The 21,036-nt window shown below is 39.2% G+C and overlaps 1 protein-coding gene across 11 annotated transcripts in view; it reads left to right on the forward strand.

Annotated features, from left to right (window-relative positions):
- Positions 1–21,036, forward strand: part of MCF2L (MCF.2 cell line derived transforming sequence like) — a 162,869-nt gene that overhangs the window by 61,358 nt on the left and 80,475 nt on the right. Inside the window, exon 1 of one of the 11 annotated variants that reach the window (XM_051617585.1) lies at positions 2,548–2,612. The exons of 9 other annotated variants lie outside the window; for them this stretch is intronic. In XM_051617585.1, the coding sequence (XP_051473545.1) occupies positions 2,600–2,612 (13 nt within the window). In that variant the 5' untranslated portion in view covers positions 2,548–2,599. Of the gene's footprint in view, positions 1–2,547; positions 2,613–8,821; positions 9,281–21,036 lie in introns of those variants that run through there. One more of the 11 variants, XM_051617595.1, reaches the window with a different exon arrangement.

A 21,036-nucleotide genomic window follows, 5' to 3' on the forward strand; every position in this document is an offset into this window, starting at 1 on the left:
AGAAATAGATATCTTTATCCATATTAGATATTAGTCATGGATAGTGATTACTCTCTGTCACCAGTACTTACTGGAGTATCTTGTTTTTTCCTTGCAGTTCCAGATATATGATAGTACCTAACAGACACTGATTTGAATGTTTGAAACCAACGCTGTTTGGATACTCTAAAACCTCACTGAGTGATCCACTCTTTAAAAATATGACTAATTACATAAATAAATAAATAAATAAATAAATAAATAACTGTACTCAAAGATAGGAAGTGTCTGATTTTTAAGTCTGCTGTACTAAATTTCGGACTTGCTGCCAATTATTCAGCCTCAAAGTCTGTTTCATACAGTAAATGTTTCCTATATCTACTTTTATAGGAAAACATAAAATTTTTAAGGCCTTTCAATATTCCTTTCTGTAATGTTGACATATAGAAAAAAATAGGTAGAGAAAAATGCCTCTCTGGTGGTTCCTTTTACTCACACCTTCTTTTGTACTGTGCTCACAGAGTCTTTTGTCATCTATTTGGAATGAAAATGATAAGGTTTTTTTATAACCTGTTTTTGTTAACTTCTGAAATGTGTTTTACCTTTACTGGCTTATTAGTTCTGGGCATTCGTGAGGCCAAGGTTTGGTACCTTTAGGAGTGCTAACTAATAAATTCTCAATATATAATAATTAATTCCATTCAGCTCAGACTAGAAAAAGGTTTTATGTTAATTGCTGGTAATCACAGTAAAAATTTAGTTGTATTTTAAACACATGGGATGCAGTCTTACAAAGCAAAGCCTCCTCAAATTTTAGTCTTAACTTCCCTTCAGATTCAACTATCACTTGGTAGCAATCACATTGCAGTCGAGTTTAAAGTCCAGCCATAGAAGTTATCACTTGCACCAATTATTTTATAATATTTATGCACTGAGTTGTGGGCATTGGTGGCCGATCATGAACGCTTTGGAGCTAATTCAAAGCATAGGCAAAGCCTTGACTGCAGAGGAAAAAAACCCAGATTTTATATATTGAACACATTCTAACATGGATAATTTTCCTCATTTTAGCCTAATTTCCTTATTACTCAGAGCTTTAATATAAATCTTGTAATGCCATACAGTCATGTCTCACAGGTTCCTTTTACTATATATATAGGTGTGTATAGTCAGAAAACTATGTTTCTGTAGGAAGCTGTTGGTCTTCTCTCCCACCAATCTTTATTGTTATTCCAAAACTCCTTTTGATTGTGTTGCTGCCTTTTCTGTTTGAAGTCTTCAAGTATGCAAAAATTCTGTTTCCTTTCCTTCCTGTTACCCATGTTATGTTGACAGTAGGAAAGCAATTATATACTTTTAATGTTAACCTTATATATCTAGTATAAATTATTCCATTGTTTTGGTGAAAGCCGTTTTATGGCCTTTAGGACTGATAAGCTTTCCTGACTTCCTGGTGGCAGATCTCAATTAGCATTTACTGTCCTTTCCAAACCAAATGTTACACAGAAGGTGGATCAAGGGTTTAGATTGTGGGAGACATACTGCAGCCTGGGAACATTTCTGTCCTGGGTAAAATTATAATTTTGGCAAGCATGTATTTCCAAATTAAATGTGCTTGTGATTCTGTGAATCCCATGATGTGTGCGTCTCTCTTCTTGTGACAAAATTAAGCCACTCTGTCCTGTTATCCCAGGTCTCACAGAGCTTTGTTCTTGCTTCATTAGCATCTCTGGAAATTGCCAAGAGCAAGTTTGCTTGCTGTCTCTTCACCCTTTCCCCACATGTTAAAATCTTTAACACAGAATATAGAAATCTTTACATAAACAATAAACGTCCTAATTCATATATTGATTTTTGTATTACCTTGTTTACCTTAATAAGGGAAGCTGGGCTGGATTCCGGAGTCTTCAAGCCTCATAAAATCTCTATCTGTCTCATTGTCATTTTAATAGAGCCAACTTTATTTACTTACAGCTTGTGGACAGTTGGATCTGTCCTCCTTGGCCTAATCCTCATTTCACTGTTCTCTGTGGGTGTCTTTTACCCAGGGCAGGCTGTGTTGCCTTTATCCCCTTGCTGTGGCTGAACCCTGGCTCTGGTGATGCTTGCTCTTTGGAACTCAGAGGTATGAGACCAGGTGCCTTGTGGCCCTTTCTGCTGGAGCAGGCAGGGCCCATGCTGATACAACCAGCCTCGTGTGAGATGCCATCATGGTTTCTGCTTCTGACCCTGATCTTGTGTGCACTTCTGCATTCTGACTGCAGGCAGGTGGGACAGCAGTTGTAGAGTTTGTGCAGGATTTCAGCCCTGGAAAGCCAATGACTTCAAGCAGTCTTTTGTGGGGACACCTGTCTCCCATCAGCAGGGGAGATTTTTCAGGGTGCTGACCTGCTGTGACCCTTTGTGATGGGCTTCCCGGTGTGGTGCTAACAGACTGTCCCTTGAGATTCTTCTTCTTCTCACTTTCTCTAAGCAAATGGGAACAGTAGGTCAGCTTGAACCAAGAGCTGCAAAACAAGTCTGTCAAGTGGAGGCTCCAGAGACATTCATCTTCAGTTTGTGCTGCGCTTAGTATGGATGAGAAGTATCTTTGGAGGCATCCTGTAGTCTGCATCTTTTCATGCTGGATTCAGGTTGGTGTTCTGATAAGGATGACTGAATCTCTGAGGCAGTTCACTTTTGTGTGTATGCTTTAGGTATGTAATGAGTGGATAGATGAAGAGACTGTCTGTGTCCCAGGGTCCTTCTAATCCAATCCAAAGCAGTTCTGCAACAAGGTACCGTGAGGCAGTGCTGTGATGTGGGTGTCTAATACTAACAGGTTTTTGTAGTGAAAGAGTCAGGTGAAGCTTGGTTAATCCACAGCCTGGGTAATGCACCACAAATTGTGAAGAGGGGTCTAGAGATAGTGCATTTCTGCATATCTTCTGTGTCAGCTGAGGTGATGGAGATGTGATGCATCTTCTCCTGGAGTTGTAGGAGTATTTCTGTTGGATATTGGGCATTCTTTTATGGGGAAAGGGTGTTAGCTTACAGTCAGAACAGCAAAATGCATGGGTGCAGGAAATGTCAGATTGAATATATGTCAGACTGAGTACATTAGTGTAGCAGAGACACTTAACAATCTGAAGGCTTCAACATAGCCAAAACCTGTCTGGAGCCTGTATAAACACTAAGATTTCTGATCAGTGTTAAAAGTCTGCCACTACAACTTTATTACTGTTAGACCCCATGCTAGATAGGTCCAGGCATATAAGTGTGTTTACTGTTTGCTACATTTGCACCTTCATTTGTTGTCTGGATAAATGTGTTGAAAAGGGATTTATTTGAGATTCAGAATTCTTTTGCTTGAGAATTCCATTACCTGCCCTGTTGGCAATGTCCTGGTACATTTTCCAGCTGAAAGCTGGAGTTTGAGTCCATAGAAGAGGTGATAAACTGCACCAAAATATTAAAACTATGAGTGAACAATTCAATACAACTGGTTACAGATGTTAATATCTGAGTGACAAATAGTTCTGCTTTGCCTTCTTAAAGCCTAACATGAGTGAAAATACTCGTAAGGCTTGAGTGTACAGTCTAGATATACTATATCAGACACTGGGTATATCAGCAGTCTGTAAATATTCAGGGTGGGGACATGAGGGGAGAACACTATAATTAAAGAGATAATTACAAGAACTAAGGCATTACTGGAGGAAAATATATTTGTAAAGTCATTTTGTGCCACCTGTTGTGTTTATGGAACAAAGTTCAACTAATATGAGAGCTCTTGCCTTCTCAGGATAGTTTGTTCTGAGCAGAGGAAGGGAAAAGTGGATATTTTTCTTCTCTGACAATGAATCAGAGAAGAATTTCTGTACCAGAAATGAAGAGCTATTTTTTTTTCTCAGAATGGTGCTCATGGCTGGATTTTGTGGCTCAGAGTAAGTTGGCTTAACTTTGTTGTAACTCCCAGATCTTGTAAATGTAAACAGACTCTGTGATCTGCTAAGTCAGGGATAGGTAAGATGTGTGGTTTGAGTCTGTGTTCTTGGAAGCCTCTTGAACTCCTTGTTTTGTATGTGCCAAACCCCATGCTTTTCAAGAGTCTCACTGCTATAAATTTTGCTAGCTCGTTGATTCTTACAAATACACCGTGGTCACAGAATGCATGTTGTTGGAAGAGTCTGCCTTGTGGGTGGTAGTGTTTAGGTTTTATTTTAAATCCCCTTTTCAGAAGGAAATAAAATATTTGCTGTTAGGATCTAAATTTTCATATGAAGTTTCCGTGGAACTTTCTTTCCTTTCAAATAGCATCCCTATGCCTAGCTTGTTACCATTTAGTGTCTGTGATGTGCTTAAATTGAGTGATTTATTTGGCTCAGCTGTGAAGAGAGGACATCAGCAGAAACAGTCACAGCTGTCAGAAAAGTTCCCAAGCCGTAAGCCCATCAAGAATGAGCTGCTGCTTCCCTCAGAAATTGGTTGCAGAGCATTGTCACACAGTTTTATAGCAATGTGTTCAGTATATGTTTTCTGATGAAAAGATTGTCACTGCTCAGAGATATTCAGTGACACTAGCAAATGGTTTTTTTTCTCCCTTCACTTAGTTGTCTGTATTGATTTGTCCTGTAAAACTAAGGGACCCCAGCCTCCTTTTTTAACTGGTGTTTTTTGGGTTGGTTTTTTGTTGTGTTTTTTTTTTCCCCTGAAATTTTAAATTTAGGGGTTTTATTATTATTTTAAAATCTTTATTATTATACTCAAGTAAAAGTGAAAGGAAACACATTGTTTGACTGGTGTATTTTACACACATTAGGATGCATGGTGTGATAGAAGGTAGAAATCTCTCAAATGGATGACACTGTCAGATTTCTGAGAGTTGTACCGCTCAAGATCCCTGAAATTTCTTCCTAGTTCCCATTTCTTGTGTTAAAAAGGGTTTTTAATTAATTTTTAAATAACATAAAATTATAATGTTGTAAATTACAATGTTGCAAAAGTTAATATTTTAAAACTTTTGCTGCCTTACTTGATTTGGGGAAAAAATCTTATTTCTCCAGCTGGGTGCAAAATAATGAAGGAATATGTAGGCTCTGGGATACTGATGTACAGGCCACTGCTTTTATTCTCCTGGATGATGGTTTCTCCAAGAAAACAAGGGCTTTTAATAATCTTTCCAATTAGAGAGAGAGAGGCACACACATACAGAATTAAGCACAGTACAAGACCTTGCCTTTAGGCTCTGGTTCCAATAGGTCCATTGACTGAATTCCTTGAGCCTGCTCTGTTGACCCTCGGACCTCTGCCCATGATTTCCTCTTTGTCCCAGTTTGCTAAGATTTAAGATGTCTATGAGTTGTCATAAGGAACAGACCTTTTCTAAGGGTTGTTGCTGTGTAATGTCAAGGGTTACCCATGTGAATGGAGAAAAAAAAGGCAAAAATAGTTCTCTAACTTCAATACGTGTAAAATGAACTATTAAAAAACATGATTGAATTGTGCCTGTGACTTGTGAAATGCACAAGAAATTACTTTCTGACAATTAGTGCTATTTTTAAAACCCATTTCATTAGAGGCACTAGCCTCTATGGCATTGATGCCACAGTATGCAGTGAGTTGGTAAGAAGTTAATTTTTTCCTGCTTTCATGGCTGCTTAAGAATATATGCTTTAATGGGGAAAGGATAATGGAAAAAGTAATGCAGTCATGAAAAAAAGAACATAAGAGTTTTCCTGATGAGTAAGCATGGATACTTTGCTTCAATGATTTAGAGTAAAAATGTCTTGCTGTTCTCACAGTATGCTTTTGCTTTTCCATTGTCAACAAGAAGGTATTTACTTTCTGGGCAGAACCAGTCCTGGAGCCAGGATGTAATTTTATTTACTCCCTTTATCTTCTTCATTGTTTTTTCAAGACATTTTCAGTCTCGTGTGCTGTTGTAATGTGTTTACCTGTAGTGAAGTCATGCTTAATAAGATGGCCTGCACTACTTCCTTTCAGTGTGTATGCTTGTAATGTTTAACAAAATCCCAAATGATCTTCAAATTAACCTCAAAGGTTAAGCTAACGTGCAAAGGTTGAACATATGTGGCCTCATGGTAAAGCATGCTAAATTAAAAGGATCAACGTTTATTTTAAGACTTCAAGCATTTCTTGACTGAAACTAGCTCTTTATTTATTTATTGATGGATTATTTTTTTTTTCTTATTTCAGAGCCACTATGTCTTCTCCCAAAGCAGGAAGAGAAGATCAACACAACTTTTATGTGTTTCACTTCTTGCTTAGTGATTTAAAAAGCAACCCCAAAAGACTTTCCATTTTAGTCAGCAGTTAATCCAACCTCACATACAATTTCTGTTTCTTGCAGTTTGTCTGAAGTATGGTAGAAAATCTTCCTCAATCTTGTTGGTTGTTGTGGTTTTTTTGAAAATAATGAACAAGATGTGTTGACAGTTTGTGTTTTCACATTTACTTACTCTTCTTTAGTATCTGTCAGCAGTCTTTGGTGTCATTGACTGTGAGACTGTCAACTTGAAGACAGTTCAGGTTGAGGGACCAGTCTGTTGAATAGGTAATTCCTTTTGGAGTGAGGCCAAAGAACTAACTAGAGGACCCTATCGGAATCTTCTATAGAAGATTCTTTTTCTTGTCCCAAGGTGGAAAAAAATGTGAGATTTTTCCACCTGCACTACCATCAGCATGCAGTGAGTCTCAGCCTCATCTAATTAATCAGACTTATATTTATTTCTCATTTCAAAGTTTCTAGTAAATTTTGGAACTTTTGCAAACAAAGGCCACCAAGAAAGTGAGTCCAGGGACCAAGGTAGAAGAAGACCTTGAAAGGCTCAGTGGGGGTAGTTTGCAGTTGTCTTTTAGTAAGGAGCTTTGCTTAACAAACACATAGCACTTGGTAGGGCACTTGGGAGACAATGACCCTGTAATTTCAGATGTGAGTGGTTAGTCAAGAGTATACTTTAAAAGACTAGTACAATTTAAGTGGCAACTTTGTCTTAAGAGTTGTCCTGGATTACAATAACTGTTGAGATTTGTGAACTACACATAGTAATCTTAATCTGGATGGGGCTGTATTCTGAAAACCATTAGAAGTTCCAGATGGACGCTCTTAACATAGTTGTTTAGTTGGATTAGTCATGAGTAAATCACCAACTAATTCCATTTTTTTATTTACCTCTCTGAGATGTCACTCTAGAAGTCTCCACAGTATGTGACATACCATTTATATGAATATATGTCAGAGGCCTACTTGAAGAACTTGTTACTATGTGTCCTTTGGCTTTTGGGGAAGGAGATTTCCCTCTTCTTCCAGGTCAAAGTCATAATCTTTCCTGAAACATAAACAACTTGTTTCACGCAGTGAGATTGCAGAGCAGAATTACACTTCAATTCCTAAGCCTTCATGATTTAAAAAAAAAAAAAAAAAAAAAAAAAGCAAGGGAAAAAAAAAGCATCTTCTCTGTTTTAGCCAAACACCTAACTCTTATCATCTTTGGTGGATTCAAAAGGTGTATATGAGAAAATGGACAGGAATCAGCAGCATGTAAAATGAAGAATTTGAAACACTGCCTGTATGCTTTTATATCAGAGAAGCTTTACCTTTCCAGTACTGCATGCCATAGCTGGATTTTTGAAACAGAAACTCATAACATGTCCTTCTTTGGAGCCCAAAATCACCCAGCTCTCCTTCAAATCACTTTCAAACTCTCTGGCTCCTGCTATCTAAAGGGCCCTAGGACTCCAGTAGTGTGTTCAGACATTTTACCTGGACTGTGCATGTGGAGCACAGATAACATTTTGCTATCTATTCCTGTATCATCTACCATGATGGCAGTCAAAGATTGTTTAAGGTCTTGAGGTGCAAGTACAGGTGGTGTCTACTACCTTCTTCATTGTAAACTTTTCCCCTTTTGGTTGATAACATTTGACCTTGGTTCCTTCTTTGATTTTTTCTGACTTCCAGCTATTGAAAAGTATGTTCTTTGTCTGCAAGGTAAGTTATAAGAATGTTTTTTGCAGATGTTGTCATGTGACTTTGTAGAGGTATTTTAGGGATAGATTCCTTGAAGAAAAAAAATCAAGCTACTGAGTCTCTTTAGTGCTTTCCCATGTAATTAAAAGTTATTTCAAAGTTCAGAAGCAAAATTCTTTGATGCCAGTAAAATGAAAACATTTTATGCTATGCTTTGTTTACCTAAGCCACCATTTGGCAGTGAATAAGGTTTACTGCCTGAACAACTGGAATTTTTCTGGAGGTTTAAGGATAAAGCTGTTAAGAGTCACAAGAGTTACAGATCCTCCACCCAGTGTTTTCCACTCTGGCATATTTCCAGAAAGAGAAAAGGTATTCCCAAACCCATCTTATCAGATGGGTTTTCAGCCATTTGCCCAATTTCAGGTCACCTCAGATTAGCCCCCCTTCAGTGTTACAAAGTAACCTGGCATATTTTCTGGGAACATGGAGTCATAAACAGTGTTACAACAACTGTTTTCCACATTAGATTGCTTCCTCCTCTCAGTTACGAAAGCCTATTATTATTGTTGTTTACATTTAAACAATGAGAATGCTCTGTCCCCTCTCTCCCTATCCCAGTTCATGCCAACTCGAACCCTCGTGCTCCACAGGATTTTGACAGATGCTCTGCAGCCCTCTCATGACTGCCCTGGTGCCCTGTAGTCTTCTCTGCAAACAATGGCCCTGTTCACTCCTGGATATTTTACATTTTTAATACAATTTTCTCTATGTGACTATGCTTATTTTAGAAAGAAAAAAACAGATGTTGCTGTTGGTACCTGCAAACTGCATCAGTGCTTCAGAGACAGAAGGCATGTTTTAGAGCACAATACCAAGTTAAGCAAGTGAGAGGAAGCAATATGATGCAAAACAGTAATATAAGAACAAAGAAAATGTGGAAAAATAGACTTTGGGTTACAGTTTGCCAAATTGTGGAGCACACCAGAGATATATTGATTTGCTCCTGATCTCTACTGGGAGATGCAAATGGGAGTCAGCTTGTCTTACATCTTGAGCCTGTTTCTGAGTGTTCAGGAGGAACTTCAGTTGCTGGTTTATAGCACTGCAGTTGATCTAAAGACCTGCTTGCGAAAGGAGTATTTGCACAAGCTCTTTGTCAGCTAACTGCTGGTGGCTGCACCTGTGAATCTCTAAATGCCAGCAAATCAGTCCCAGCTGGGCTGGCTGAAGCTGAATACCAGTCAGCTGCCAGGAGGTGCCAGGCAGATGCATGTTGCTTTTTTGGCAAGCTGATGATAGAACTGTGAGTCTTTTCCTTCCCCTCAGGTACAGTGAGAATTTCTTCCTTCTTGCCTGAAGAAGAAAGCATGAAATTAGTTAAATTAAGTCATGGGGTTTTGTTGTTGGTTTGTGGAGACTGGTATGTTTACATGCTCTTTAGTTATTAGTAGCTGAGCTGCTGTTTCCTTCCCTAGCTAATAAAGTAGGGAGATTAAAAAGATGATGTGGATTGTTTTTTTCTGTTCTAAGGAGTTATAGGCAACTAATAGGAGTTATAGGCAACTAATAGTAGGAACCTAAATACATCTTACGTGTAGCTGCATCAAATTTGTTCATTGAGGAGGAAAAGAAATTCCAGTGAAGAAAAACCCCTGAGAGCTGCTGGAAAACATTTTCAGAATTTCAGGATGGAAAAATATGGAATATTTAGGGGGCCCTTACACCTTATTTCCCCAATTGCTCTGAAGAAGTCTGGATAAGGTATTTCTTAAATAGAAATCCCATTTCTTGCTTTGAAATTTCCCTCCAAAATGTAGTACAGCAAATAAGTCCTTACTGGGCAGTGGGCATACTTTTAATACACTTGATGCTACTTTGCTGTTGTTCTCTTTGAGTGTTATATTAGTCTTGTCGTTGAACCTTTCGATTGACTGGGTGTCTGTATTTGTTATCCTTGGTATTGTGCACTAGATGTTCTGAAAAGGTGTGTGTATGTGTTCAGCATTGGCTACACTGCTGTAGCATGGGGATCAAAACAGCAGCAGTCACAGGGTGTTCTATGTTTGAGTAAGGGGGGTGGGAGGCTTTTGACCAAGGGCAGAAAATCTGTCCTGTTAAAAATATGCTGTTAAATACCTCATAGATTAGCTGCAGGATGAGATTTTAATTGAAGAAGTCTTGTTTGCTGCCACCATAGTGCAGGGGAACTACAAAGAGTGCCCTTACCTTTGATCCACTTGCCCCATGCTTTTCTCTTAATGAACTACAAGGGTAAAGGCTAAGTTAAAATTATGTTCCGCTAATCAGGTATGCACTTGGTAGGACAGGAGCTGGTGGAAAGTAAATGCATTATTTTTCAAAGGTAACAAGAGGAAGAACTGAAAGAGTCACTGAGGTTTGTGTCTTGCTCCTGTGAGATTCATGGGCATTAGTTCAGCTGCTGTATGTGTCAGAACAAGTGGGATTTGCTCTTTGGCCTTCATTTCATCCTTCTCTACATCCTTGTTCTTCCTATGGAAAGGAAAAGAAACACAAAACTGTTTCAAAAGCTTTTGGAGGTTGAGGCGTTAACCCTGAACTGCAAAAGGGGGGAACTTGGCAAGTTTTACTTTTTATTAATTACAAAGTTCTAATCAGTGACGATTAGGTGGTAGATGGTATGGGTTGCCAAGATTTTATATGTTTTTCCTCCTTGGTAGCTAAAGGTTTGCATAAGTACTCTCTTGCATGGCTGGTGCATCTATTTTTGTTACTGCACATCTCAAAATAGTGTGAAGGTTTTTGAGGCATGCTGAAAAATTCTGCCTTCTGAAGTTAGAGGCTAATGCTAATAAACCACCCTTGGCAGGGGAGTGGTTTTGTTGTTTGAATCCACAACAAAACCTGTTGAGCTGTCACACCTAGGCCAAAAGTAAATACAGTAATAGGGCAAGTAGCAATATTTAATGTGGAAAATTAAGGTAATGCTGCTGTTAAAAACCTTGGTCTCCATACTGCTGTCCTGAATGGGCCAGGAAGCATCCCAGGAAACTGGAAAAGAAGGAAAATGTCTGTTGCTTTAGGTTGATTAATATCTCAGAGACTGGCTGCTTTTTCAATCAGGTAAGGGTATAGGTTTCCTGTTTGCATGCTGGAGGCTGAAAACAGGACACAGTTACAGCTGCTGTGTATCTTTGTTGCAGTTGTTTGTGGCTGTTTCAACAGCTCTTTGCAAGGTTAGGTTTTGGTTGGTTGGTTGTTGTTTATCTTGGGAGCGGTTTAACAAGTGTTTTATTAAAGGGATCCCTGCCTTTTCAAATTAAACAGTAAAGTTTTCTTAAAAATCCTACACATAGTAAGTAAGTAAAGGTTAGGTGTGATGGTATGTAATGTCTTTCCACAGAGATCAAGCAGTAGGAGCTTTCTTTTTTTTCCATTGACTAAATTTAACCAAGAATATTGCACTGCTAAGCACAAGGGGTGAGGTATTTTGTTCTCTTGTTGCAGTGAGATTTTCTTTCTTGGAAGGAAGTGAGTTTTTGTCCGGAACTGAAGCAGCCAGATTGGTTCTTCATAAGAAGCCAGTCTAAGTGTGTTTACTGATCTTTTTCTTTTTGATCAATGGAAAATGAGCTTGGCTGTTTGTGGATGTTAAGTCTCCTCTTTTCTTGAGGGAACTGTGGAGCTTGTTGAAGCCTAAGTGAGTGAAAGGATTGGCAATGGGAAAACCTGAGATAGCGTTTTGGGAAGCTGTAAGTGGAGGGAATGGTGAGCTTTGAGGATTGCTTGAAGTGTTTCCTTGCATTTTTTCACATTTTCCCCATGAGTTGCATGGCCATGGGCAGCTTGCTGCAGCATGTATGCCTTGGCCACAAAAATTCCAAGTCATAGCTCAATCAAAACTGTCTTGACAAGTAAGAAGCAGTTAAGAAGACAGTGATGTTTTTTTTATCCTGCATGTTATGAGGGTTTGACCACTTTCAGGTGTAGCCTTACAATAATGTGGGTCAGATTTATGCAGGGTAAGAAGACTTAAGGTTGATGGCTAACTCTGGAGGATTTTGCCTATATTCATTAATCTGAAAGAAGCTAACTGGGATGATCTAATACTTACATTTTTTTAAAAGTATTATTTGTATATTTTGTATTATTTTGTTGGGTGCTATGAATGAACCTCTAGTACTGAAATATCATAACTAACTTGTCCAAAAAGACCCAAACTGATTATTTTAGAGGTGTGACGGAATTAATGTTTTCTGTCTCTTAATTTTATCTCAGATTAAAAGGAGATTTTTCGTCTCTCTATCCTGTTTGCATTTTCAGGATTTTGGGGAATGATGATTTCTGCAAATCTTCTTTTCCTTTCCTTCCATTGTAATAAATAGTTTTGCAACTATCATCTGTGTTGATCAGTGTTACAGGAGCACCTGATATTTTTGTTGGAATCAATTCTCTCACAACTTTTGACCTGAAAGTCTTTATGTTTCCTGAATATCTTGTTAATCTGGAAAAAAATGATTCTGTTTACTTTAACAGTCACAAAAAGGGTTTCCTATTGCTGACAAAGTTTTATATTTTGACTATAAATACCATTGTGATTGTGGCACAGCACTTGTAATTGTCTGTGTGGGTTTTCCTTGCATTATGGAGTAATGTTCTTATTAACATATATTGTTATAGAATACAAAGTAAAACTGTTTTTCTTTCCTGAGCTTGGTTTCTGTGCTGCTTTCATCACATGTTTCTAATCTCATTACTTACTGTTGGGTTATCCTTTCTGTTGCCACTGAACTCCGTGTCCATTTCTTTTATTTATCTCCTACACTTGCTCTTTTAATCCCACTGCTGCTATAAAAATGGATCTCATCCTTTTGGCTTTCCTGAATTTTAGTCCTACCTTCTATCTAGCATCAGCAGTTTCCACCTTTAATTACAGTTGCAATTCTTACCTGTCTGCAATCTTCCGTCTACTGGACTTTAAATACTGCTGCAGACAACTTCATCACAGAGCCAGGAGTCCTCTTGTGCTCTCCCCAGTCTGAGTAGCCAACGGCACTGCTGCACGGAGTCCTGCTACTTGTGAGGTTAAAAAGATCACATCTATTTTTTTTGTTGGCTTTTGCAGCTTTTTGCAGAACTGCCACCAAATACTGCTGGATAAAGTGTTAAATTATAAGCTCCTGTGTGACTAAATTTGGCCTGAAGAAAAGTCTGGGTTTTGTCTCTCTTTGAAATGAGAATCATAGAATCACAGAATCATAGAATATGCTGAGTTGGAAGGGACCCATCAGGATCATTGAGTCCAACTCCTGTCCCTATATAGGGCACCCCAAGAATCACACCATAAGCCTGAGAGCATCATCCAAATGCTTCCTGAATTCAACCAGGCTTGGTGCTGTGACCACTTCCCTGGGGAGCTTGTTCCAGTGCTCTGGTGCTCCGGTTCCCCTGATTCAGCTTCCTGCCATTTCCCTGTGTCCTGTCTGAAACCTCATTAAATTCTGGTGAAGGAGAGGCCTATGATTAAATACTTATAGGAGCTTGTTTAAAAAGGACATCTAAATAGAAAAATATAAACGGATTGAAATTTAATTCATGGAGCATCAAAAAGATAGACTTTTGAAATTAGAAATGGAAACAGATGTGTGATAACTGCATTCATTGGCCTGGCTTCTGTCATGGCTTTGAGAAGAAACCCGTAAGTGTAGTCATGAGGTTGGAGAAGTGCTGTCCCTGATGTGGTGTTACACTCCCTTAAAAATTACTGAAGTCTTCTTTTGCTTTTTTATTTACTTTCCAGATACCTAGTGTAAGATGTGTAATCTTCAAAGCTTTTATGTTTATTATTTTCTTATAGTGAAAAGTGTACTTTTAAGATGTAATCTCTCAGTACCTTTCCTTATGTTTCTTCCTGGAAGTATCTTTTTGAAATACTTCAGGGTTCATTCTATTAATTGAACAGCAGCCTTCACTTTGAAGTGCTCCAGCAGCTATTGGTATTACCAGCACGCTCATTTCCATGGAAGCAGTGTCAGTCCTTATGGATGGCAGCTTGTTTTTCTCTGACCGTGAGTTTTGATTGCTCTTACTTACTTGATTTGAGGTTTGGATGTGATATAGGGACCTTTTTTGATAACTTAGCATCTGAGTTGAAAACTGCCAAAGCAGTTTCAAAATGGGTTACTTTTGTGGCTGTGTGGAGCTTTAACAAGCTACTTTGTATAGTGGATTACTACAAACACGTGTCTGAATGAATATATAATGTGTATCTAACTCATTTTACATGCTGCAGAATCTTTTGATGTAAACTAGACAGAATTGGCAATTTTGGCTACCTGATGACTTAAAAAAGAATAAAACCTTTTTTACATTGATTCTTTGAAAAAAAAAAAAGCGTCAAGGATTAGAAGGAGAAAATGAATAGGACTTTTAAATAGTCTAGTATGCTAAACTAGATGCCAACAGATGATGCATCAAATTGCTCAATGTCTTCAAAACTCCACCCAATTAAAAATTCTGCAGTTAACAGTTGTGAGTTAGGTGTATTTTGCTAGATTTTTTTATTTATTAAACAGGTACAGTTATCTTGTATATTTATGCCACAGTCACATAGCCTCCTTCTCTGGGTTTCATAAACCTAAGGTGATGCAGGCTTTTACCCTCAATTGAATTTGCATACACTCATTAACAGCTTCTCCCTGGGCTGGAGTGTGTCACTCATGCTGAAGTTCATGCTGAAGTAGCAGCAAGAGCTTAACCTGAGCATGGAGCATGAGTGGAGTTGAAATGGATTTCCTTGCATTTATAAATATATACACATGTACCCCTGCAGCTTTTCTCGGGAAAACAGAGATTAGATTTGCCCCTAAGATTTTTGCTAACTTGTGTGCCCACATCCCACGGTTTTCCTCTCCAGTTGTATTTCAAGCTGGATCATGAAATCCAAAGAAGGGGTTTTGTATTTCGACACACTTGTTCTTTCTTGCTGCTGTTACCTGAAGCACACAGCAGGGAGACCAGGTATTATAACTGTGGAGCAAACGTTTCCCATAGACACACACTACAAAATAGTGCTAAAATAAAAATACATTCAGTTCGTGGCTGAAGCCCTCTTTTCCCAGGAGGATGTTTCATACTGTGCTTCGCAGGAGCCTGCAGTGTCTCTAGCCCAGTGAAATTTTAAGCTTTCTGTGTAGTATGGATCTACTAGGAAGAAATAAATCACCTTTTCTTGAAATCCTGTTTAGCCAGGCAACTGAGGCAACTTTAGACAGAGGTACTGTGTGAGCTCCTGTCCCTCCAGTACAGTGGGAGCAGGCTCTGAGGCTCGAGTACAGCAGAGGTTGAGCTCTCCATACCTTGTCTTTGTGTGCATAGTTCAGTCTAAGGATATTCTGGCTCCTGAAAGTGAGAGGTGAAGGTGCATCTGGCTGGTTAATATTGAAGGGTAGTAAGGTTAAAACGAACAGTTCAATATTGTGGTGCTGTTAGCTGTGGTCGCTATTAGATCTTAATCAGTCCAGGAAAAACATACAAAACTGTGGATTTAGGAGATTTGAAGGCTAGAAGGAAGTAAGGTGAGTGTTTGGAGGATGGCTATTATATTTACTTTTTGCACCGTTCCCAAAAATCAGGTTATTTTAAAACTAGTTCTTGGTTTTCACCTGAATGACTTGCTTCACTATTTCCTCTGCTCCAAAATCTGAAGACAGAAGCCTGTAAAGAGGTGATTCATGTTACATACAACAAGAAGAGGCTCTGGAACAGGCAGTGTTGATTTATACATGGGTTTGTACTTCCTCTCTGTCTTGACAATGAGAGCAGGCACAGCCAATACATTGTAGGTCATTCCTTTTTCTCTTTTACATTAATGTCTTTTGTTTGGGTTTGTTGTTTGTTTTGTGTTTTGTTTTCCCCTTAAGGAAGTAGCCAGCTTGCCAAAATACTAGGTTCCTGTATCTTACTGGGCGTGGTTGAGGACAATACCTTTCTGAAAAATGTGTATCTCCTCTTTCAGTTGGTTTTAACATATGAAGGAAGACCATAAAGCTTCCTCTCTCTTTCTTTGGAAAAGCACTCCCATATCATTGCATAAACTTGGGATAACAAGAGTTAGGTTTTCAGCATTCTGTGTTGCAGGTGACAGCAAACCCCTGTTGTAGCAGTGTATCCAGTCAGCCAAGAATATTGCTGAGGAGTCTTGCTAGCAAATGTTTGAGATCAGCTTCATCCTGTTGAGTAAGAAATTAGTATCAGGGTGTATACTTGCATATAATGTATCATATGTAATAGGATTTTTAGCTGCTCTAAGACTGTTCTTCCTGAAGCCATGTTGAGCCCAAGAGCTAGAAATAAAATGCTGTGAATTGTGATCTTTGTCTGAGGGCTACAAGTCAAGATACTGATCTAGGAGCACACACCTCTGCAGAGCTGGTTAGGTGACAGTCCTGGAAAGGAGGGAGTATGGGCTTAGAGCCGAGATGTAGATCCTGTTTCTGACGTTGCAGCAGATGCTGTTACATGATCCAAGATGGGTCACTTGCACCATCTCAACTTTCACATGTGTAAGTATTTACATGATTTGTGGGACCGGTGTGGAGACTCATTTACTAATTTTGAATGGTCTTTGAAATGAAATATGCTGGTAATGACCTAGTAAAATACAGAACAGTTAGAGAAAACATTTCTAAGGAGTGTCACTTCTTTTGAGTCTACCTTTAGTTAAAAACATCTGATGCTGCTTAGCCAACTTGTGTTTTGACATAGCGTGAAATGTAATGGGCCCCAAAATGAAGTAGCAGGTTTTAAAATAAATTACCTCAGTTACATTCCTCAGGTCTCATTTTAATGACATGCACTGAATAGAGCTGCTTATAAAGATGGTAGATTTATTACAGTACAGCTGACTAGTTTGAGATTATCAACAGTTCCTGCCCTGTGGCAGATGAGTGTTGAGAACACAGATGTGGTCTGTGGGTGACCTGGATTTGTTTGGGTTAGTATTTATGGAATTGGTTGATGGCCGGGAGTGCTAAAGCTGAGCTTTTCCCCATCTGTAAATGGGATTTTGTGAACAGATGTAACCATCAGTCCAAGCGTTTTATCCTCACAGGCCTCTTTCCTTGACCCCTCGTGTGGGGAATGGACTCTTATAACAACGTGAAGTGAGGAAAAACAATCAGTTTGTTTTCAGATGGTTGTTGCTGTCACTCCTGCTCATTGGGTCACTCTTTGTATTAGTGGGACTGGATGGCCAGTAACTAATCTCAAGTGTATTAATAGGTAGTCTATCACTGGACAATTACTTTAAAGGATAAAGTAAAGCAAGAGTAAATCAGGTAAAGGCTGAGCATTCATGTCTGGAAGATCATATGGAGTATTTTGGTTGTAACTATTTAATCATGTGTTGCCTTATTTCCCATTTTTTTTATTAATAAGGTTTGTGCACATTCCAATAATTTGACTTTGAAAGTTGAAATACAAGTTCTTTTGGCAGTTCCTGCTACTTTGGGTAGGCTGCTTCATAGGGAAAAGGTTCTCGAAGGGTTTACCACCAAGGAAAACATCCCAGTTTGGTTCCACTCAGGAGATGTGAGAATTCCCTAGATGCACTTCCGAGGAACTTTTTAACTAAAAGTTCATTAGAAAAGGACATTTGCCCCTCAGGCAGTTCATTTCCCTGTGTGGAGAAGGAGTGAGCGGTAGAAAAAGGTGATGATGATGAGTTTACTGGAGCATCGTTTGTTAAAACTAGGGCTTTGAAAGGGAGGTTCTTGGCAAGGAACAATTAGGATTAGTTTTTTAACGCATTCTTACTCTGATAACGTTTGAACAGTACAAGTGTTCACATTTAAAGCAAACAGCTTGCATCTAATGCATGCTGGTGCTTTGTGCAGGAAGAGAAGTGGTAACCAGCAACCAGTGAGCCCTTTGGAGGACCTCTGAGCCTGCTGACAGGCACAGTTGCTCTGCATGTAATTTGAAGAAAGGTATTGTGTCCCCAGTGGCTTGGCTTTGACTGAAAGATGGAGTTTTGTGCTCTCATTTTGCACTGAAGACAAGCTCACAGATAAATAGGTCACTGTCTGCAGAACTATTTTGCACTAAATCGATTAGAAGCAGCATGACCTTAAGCCTGATCTCCTTGCTCTACAGAGATATTGCTGAATTGTGGCTTCTTCTGAAGAACAGCACAGGTGTGTCTAGTTTTTCAAATATTCTTGATTGCGGGTCAGGCAGGAACTCTGTCAGATAACATTATCCTGCTGAGAAAAAGGGGATGTGCTGTAGTACAAACCTAGAAGTTGTACTCTTTTTGTGTACATTCACGTATAAGTACAGTTTATTGTTACAGGTGTGTGTGTGTTCTGTCCTTGTGTAAATTTGCAGTGTATCCTTTTATTTGCAGATGTATTTCCTGGTACATCAGACATATCCACTAAATCTATTCCAGTATTTTACACGGAAGCCACTTTGTTCAGAATTCACTCATGCAGTGATTATGGCAATCAGAACTGCTGTTAAACCTTACAAGGAGAATTTGCTGTGGCAGAGAGCTGTCCTGCTGTTCCTGAATTACAGTGGGTTTTAATGTTCAATTCATTGCCTTCTCTGTAAATATCAGCTAGCTAATTTCTTCTGATCCCTACCTGAGCTGGAGAAAAAGCGTGGTTTCTTTCGCAGGATACAATTTGGCATCCCCTAGTTGTTAGTATAGGAGAGTAAAATGCATTCGTTCTTAAATTCCTTCAGTCGAAGCTTTCTATAGGAATCTTGTTTCTGTTAAGATATAATGAAACAGTGGAGATATTATTTGCTGTTAATAGTGCAGCTACAGTCCATTGCAAAACTGAAAGCGTGTTTTGTGGAATAGGGACAAGTAAATTGCTTCCTTATTCTGGTGCTTGAATTCGCATTTCCAGTTCTGTTTTCTGCTTCTGGTATGTGTGACTGTTGCAGAAGAGGACCAGGGAAAGAGTACTGAGTCCATGGACTGCTGCCTAACCTTCCAGCGTTGTTGCTTTTGAAATGTCAAATTTAAATGAAACAGGTAGGTAAAGGGTGGGTCTTCTTACTAATCTTTAATTAGTTTTACTAATTAAATTATCAGCATGTGAGTCTGAGTGCTCTGCTTCTCAGTAGTGCTTCATGCGACCAGGATAATACCAAAAGGCGCGCTGCTTCGGGGAAATGAGTGAAAGATTTAAGAAAGGTGAGGCTAGGCAGATGGCAAGGGTGGAGGGATTAATTAGTCTGAGTAACTTTTAATCTGTATGTGAATCGTCGTCTGTGCTGAGAGGGGAGAGGTGGATTTAGGAAATGGATGATTGTTGTGTGAGAGAGGGGATGTCAGTTTTAAACTGCAGAACCAGGGAGTGTTTTGTGTCAATTCGTGATGGTGCACGTGTAGGTGGGCCAGAACTATTTGTGTAAATTGTGAAGTTTAAAATGGAGGGGGAGGGGGTTTAATCAGAATTTGATTACTGAGGGCTGCTTTTGTTAGCAACTACCAAGGCTTTATTTTCATGTGTTGACTGTCACCACTTAGGTGGGCGTGTTCAGGGTTCTCTTTCCTGAAGATCTGTTGGAAGACTGTGTTCAAAGTGGGCAGAGGGTTTGTCCCTTAGCCCATCACTGTTCTTTCCTCTTCCTTGTGAATGCTGTATGAGAGCCAGCACTGCCTGTCTGTGCTGTGGATCCCCAGAAGCTGGCAGGCTCTTTCAAAAGGACAGGATCCCATGGAGGATCCCTTGTGGATGTTCTGCTCTTAGTTTTCTCTGTAGGTAGGGGAAATGTGGAAGGAGGATGACTGGAGTCACTGCAGAGATCTTCTGTGTGCTTGTAATGGAGGGTAGTGTCCTTAAAATCTGTCTGAGCCGTATCTGCAAGGACAGTGGACTTCCTTCAGCTGCTGGAGTCGGGCGCAGCATGTGGGAGTCACATGTCAGGGGACAAATGGTGCAGTGGGTGAATCCCTGTCATTTGCTACATCTCAGTGTTAAGAACATGCCAAAGCTTTATCTGAGGGGGGAAAAGAAAGGCAAGTCAGTTCTGTGCTTGTTTGCCTGTGAGGCAGGTATGATAAGATCTTCTCAGTTCTAGTACTGCAACAATAAGGGACCTGCTACTGATAGTTTTGCATCCTGCAAAGCTGTTAGTTGTTGACAGGGGACTTCTGAAGGATTATGAGCAATTCTTATAAAACTAATTCTTGGCTGGATTTTTTTCAGAAACCAGAGCTACTTCATCATGACTCCATGGTATTCCCTCTTTCCTTTGGAAAAGCAATTGTCCTAGGTTTTGTTTGTTTGTTTTTTAATTTTATTTTACAGAAAACTTAAATAGCATGTGTTACATGGTTGTAGACATATTTTTACTAGCCTGAGACTCGGCAGGTGTCAGCATCCTGGATTTCTGTTTTCATTTTAAACCCTATTCTGTTTTCATTTTAAAGTTAATATATTGAATTTAGTACACAATTTAGTTTTGCATGTGTTCATTTGTTATAAGACTGTGACATCTGTGTTGGAAATTTCTCCTTTTCTTCCCAGAGGTGAGCCTGGGGACTCCTGGTCAGGGAATTCCTTCAGAATTATAAAAAAAGGTAGTTTGGAAGGACCCTCTGGAGGCTGTCCAGTCTGGCCTCTTGCTTCAAGCAAGATTAAAGTTAAAACAGATTTCTCGGAATCTTGACCGTTTGAGTTTTGCATATCTCCAATGGTAGATATCACTCAGTCTTTCTGGGCAGCCTGTTCTGGTGCTTTTGGCTGTTTTCTGGTGATTTTCTTTTCCCTTGAATCCAGCTGGAATTTCCCATCCTGCAGCATCTGACTATTGCCTCTCATCCCTTTGCTTTGCTAAGCTCCAGACTTCTGTAGAGCACCTCAGCTATGCCAATGAAACCTGGTACTTACTGGGACCTAGGGCTACATTTTTAAAAATAAATCCCTATCTTCACACCACTGATATGATTTGTTTGTTCCATTGGCTTTTTGTTGGTCTTCCTTCAGTCTCAAAAGAGCATATTATTCAGTGAAGTCAAATGAGACTTAAGATGATAATACCCACCACAACAGAAGTTCAAGGTCAAAGTTTGCTCTTTA

Source organism: Apus apus, chromosome 1, assembly GCF_020740795.1.
Source record: "Apus apus isolate bApuApu2 chromosome 1, bApuApu2.pri.cur, whole genome shotgun sequence".
Taxonomy (NCBI): Eukaryota; Metazoa; Chordata; class Aves; order Apodiformes; family Apodidae; genus Apus; species Apus apus.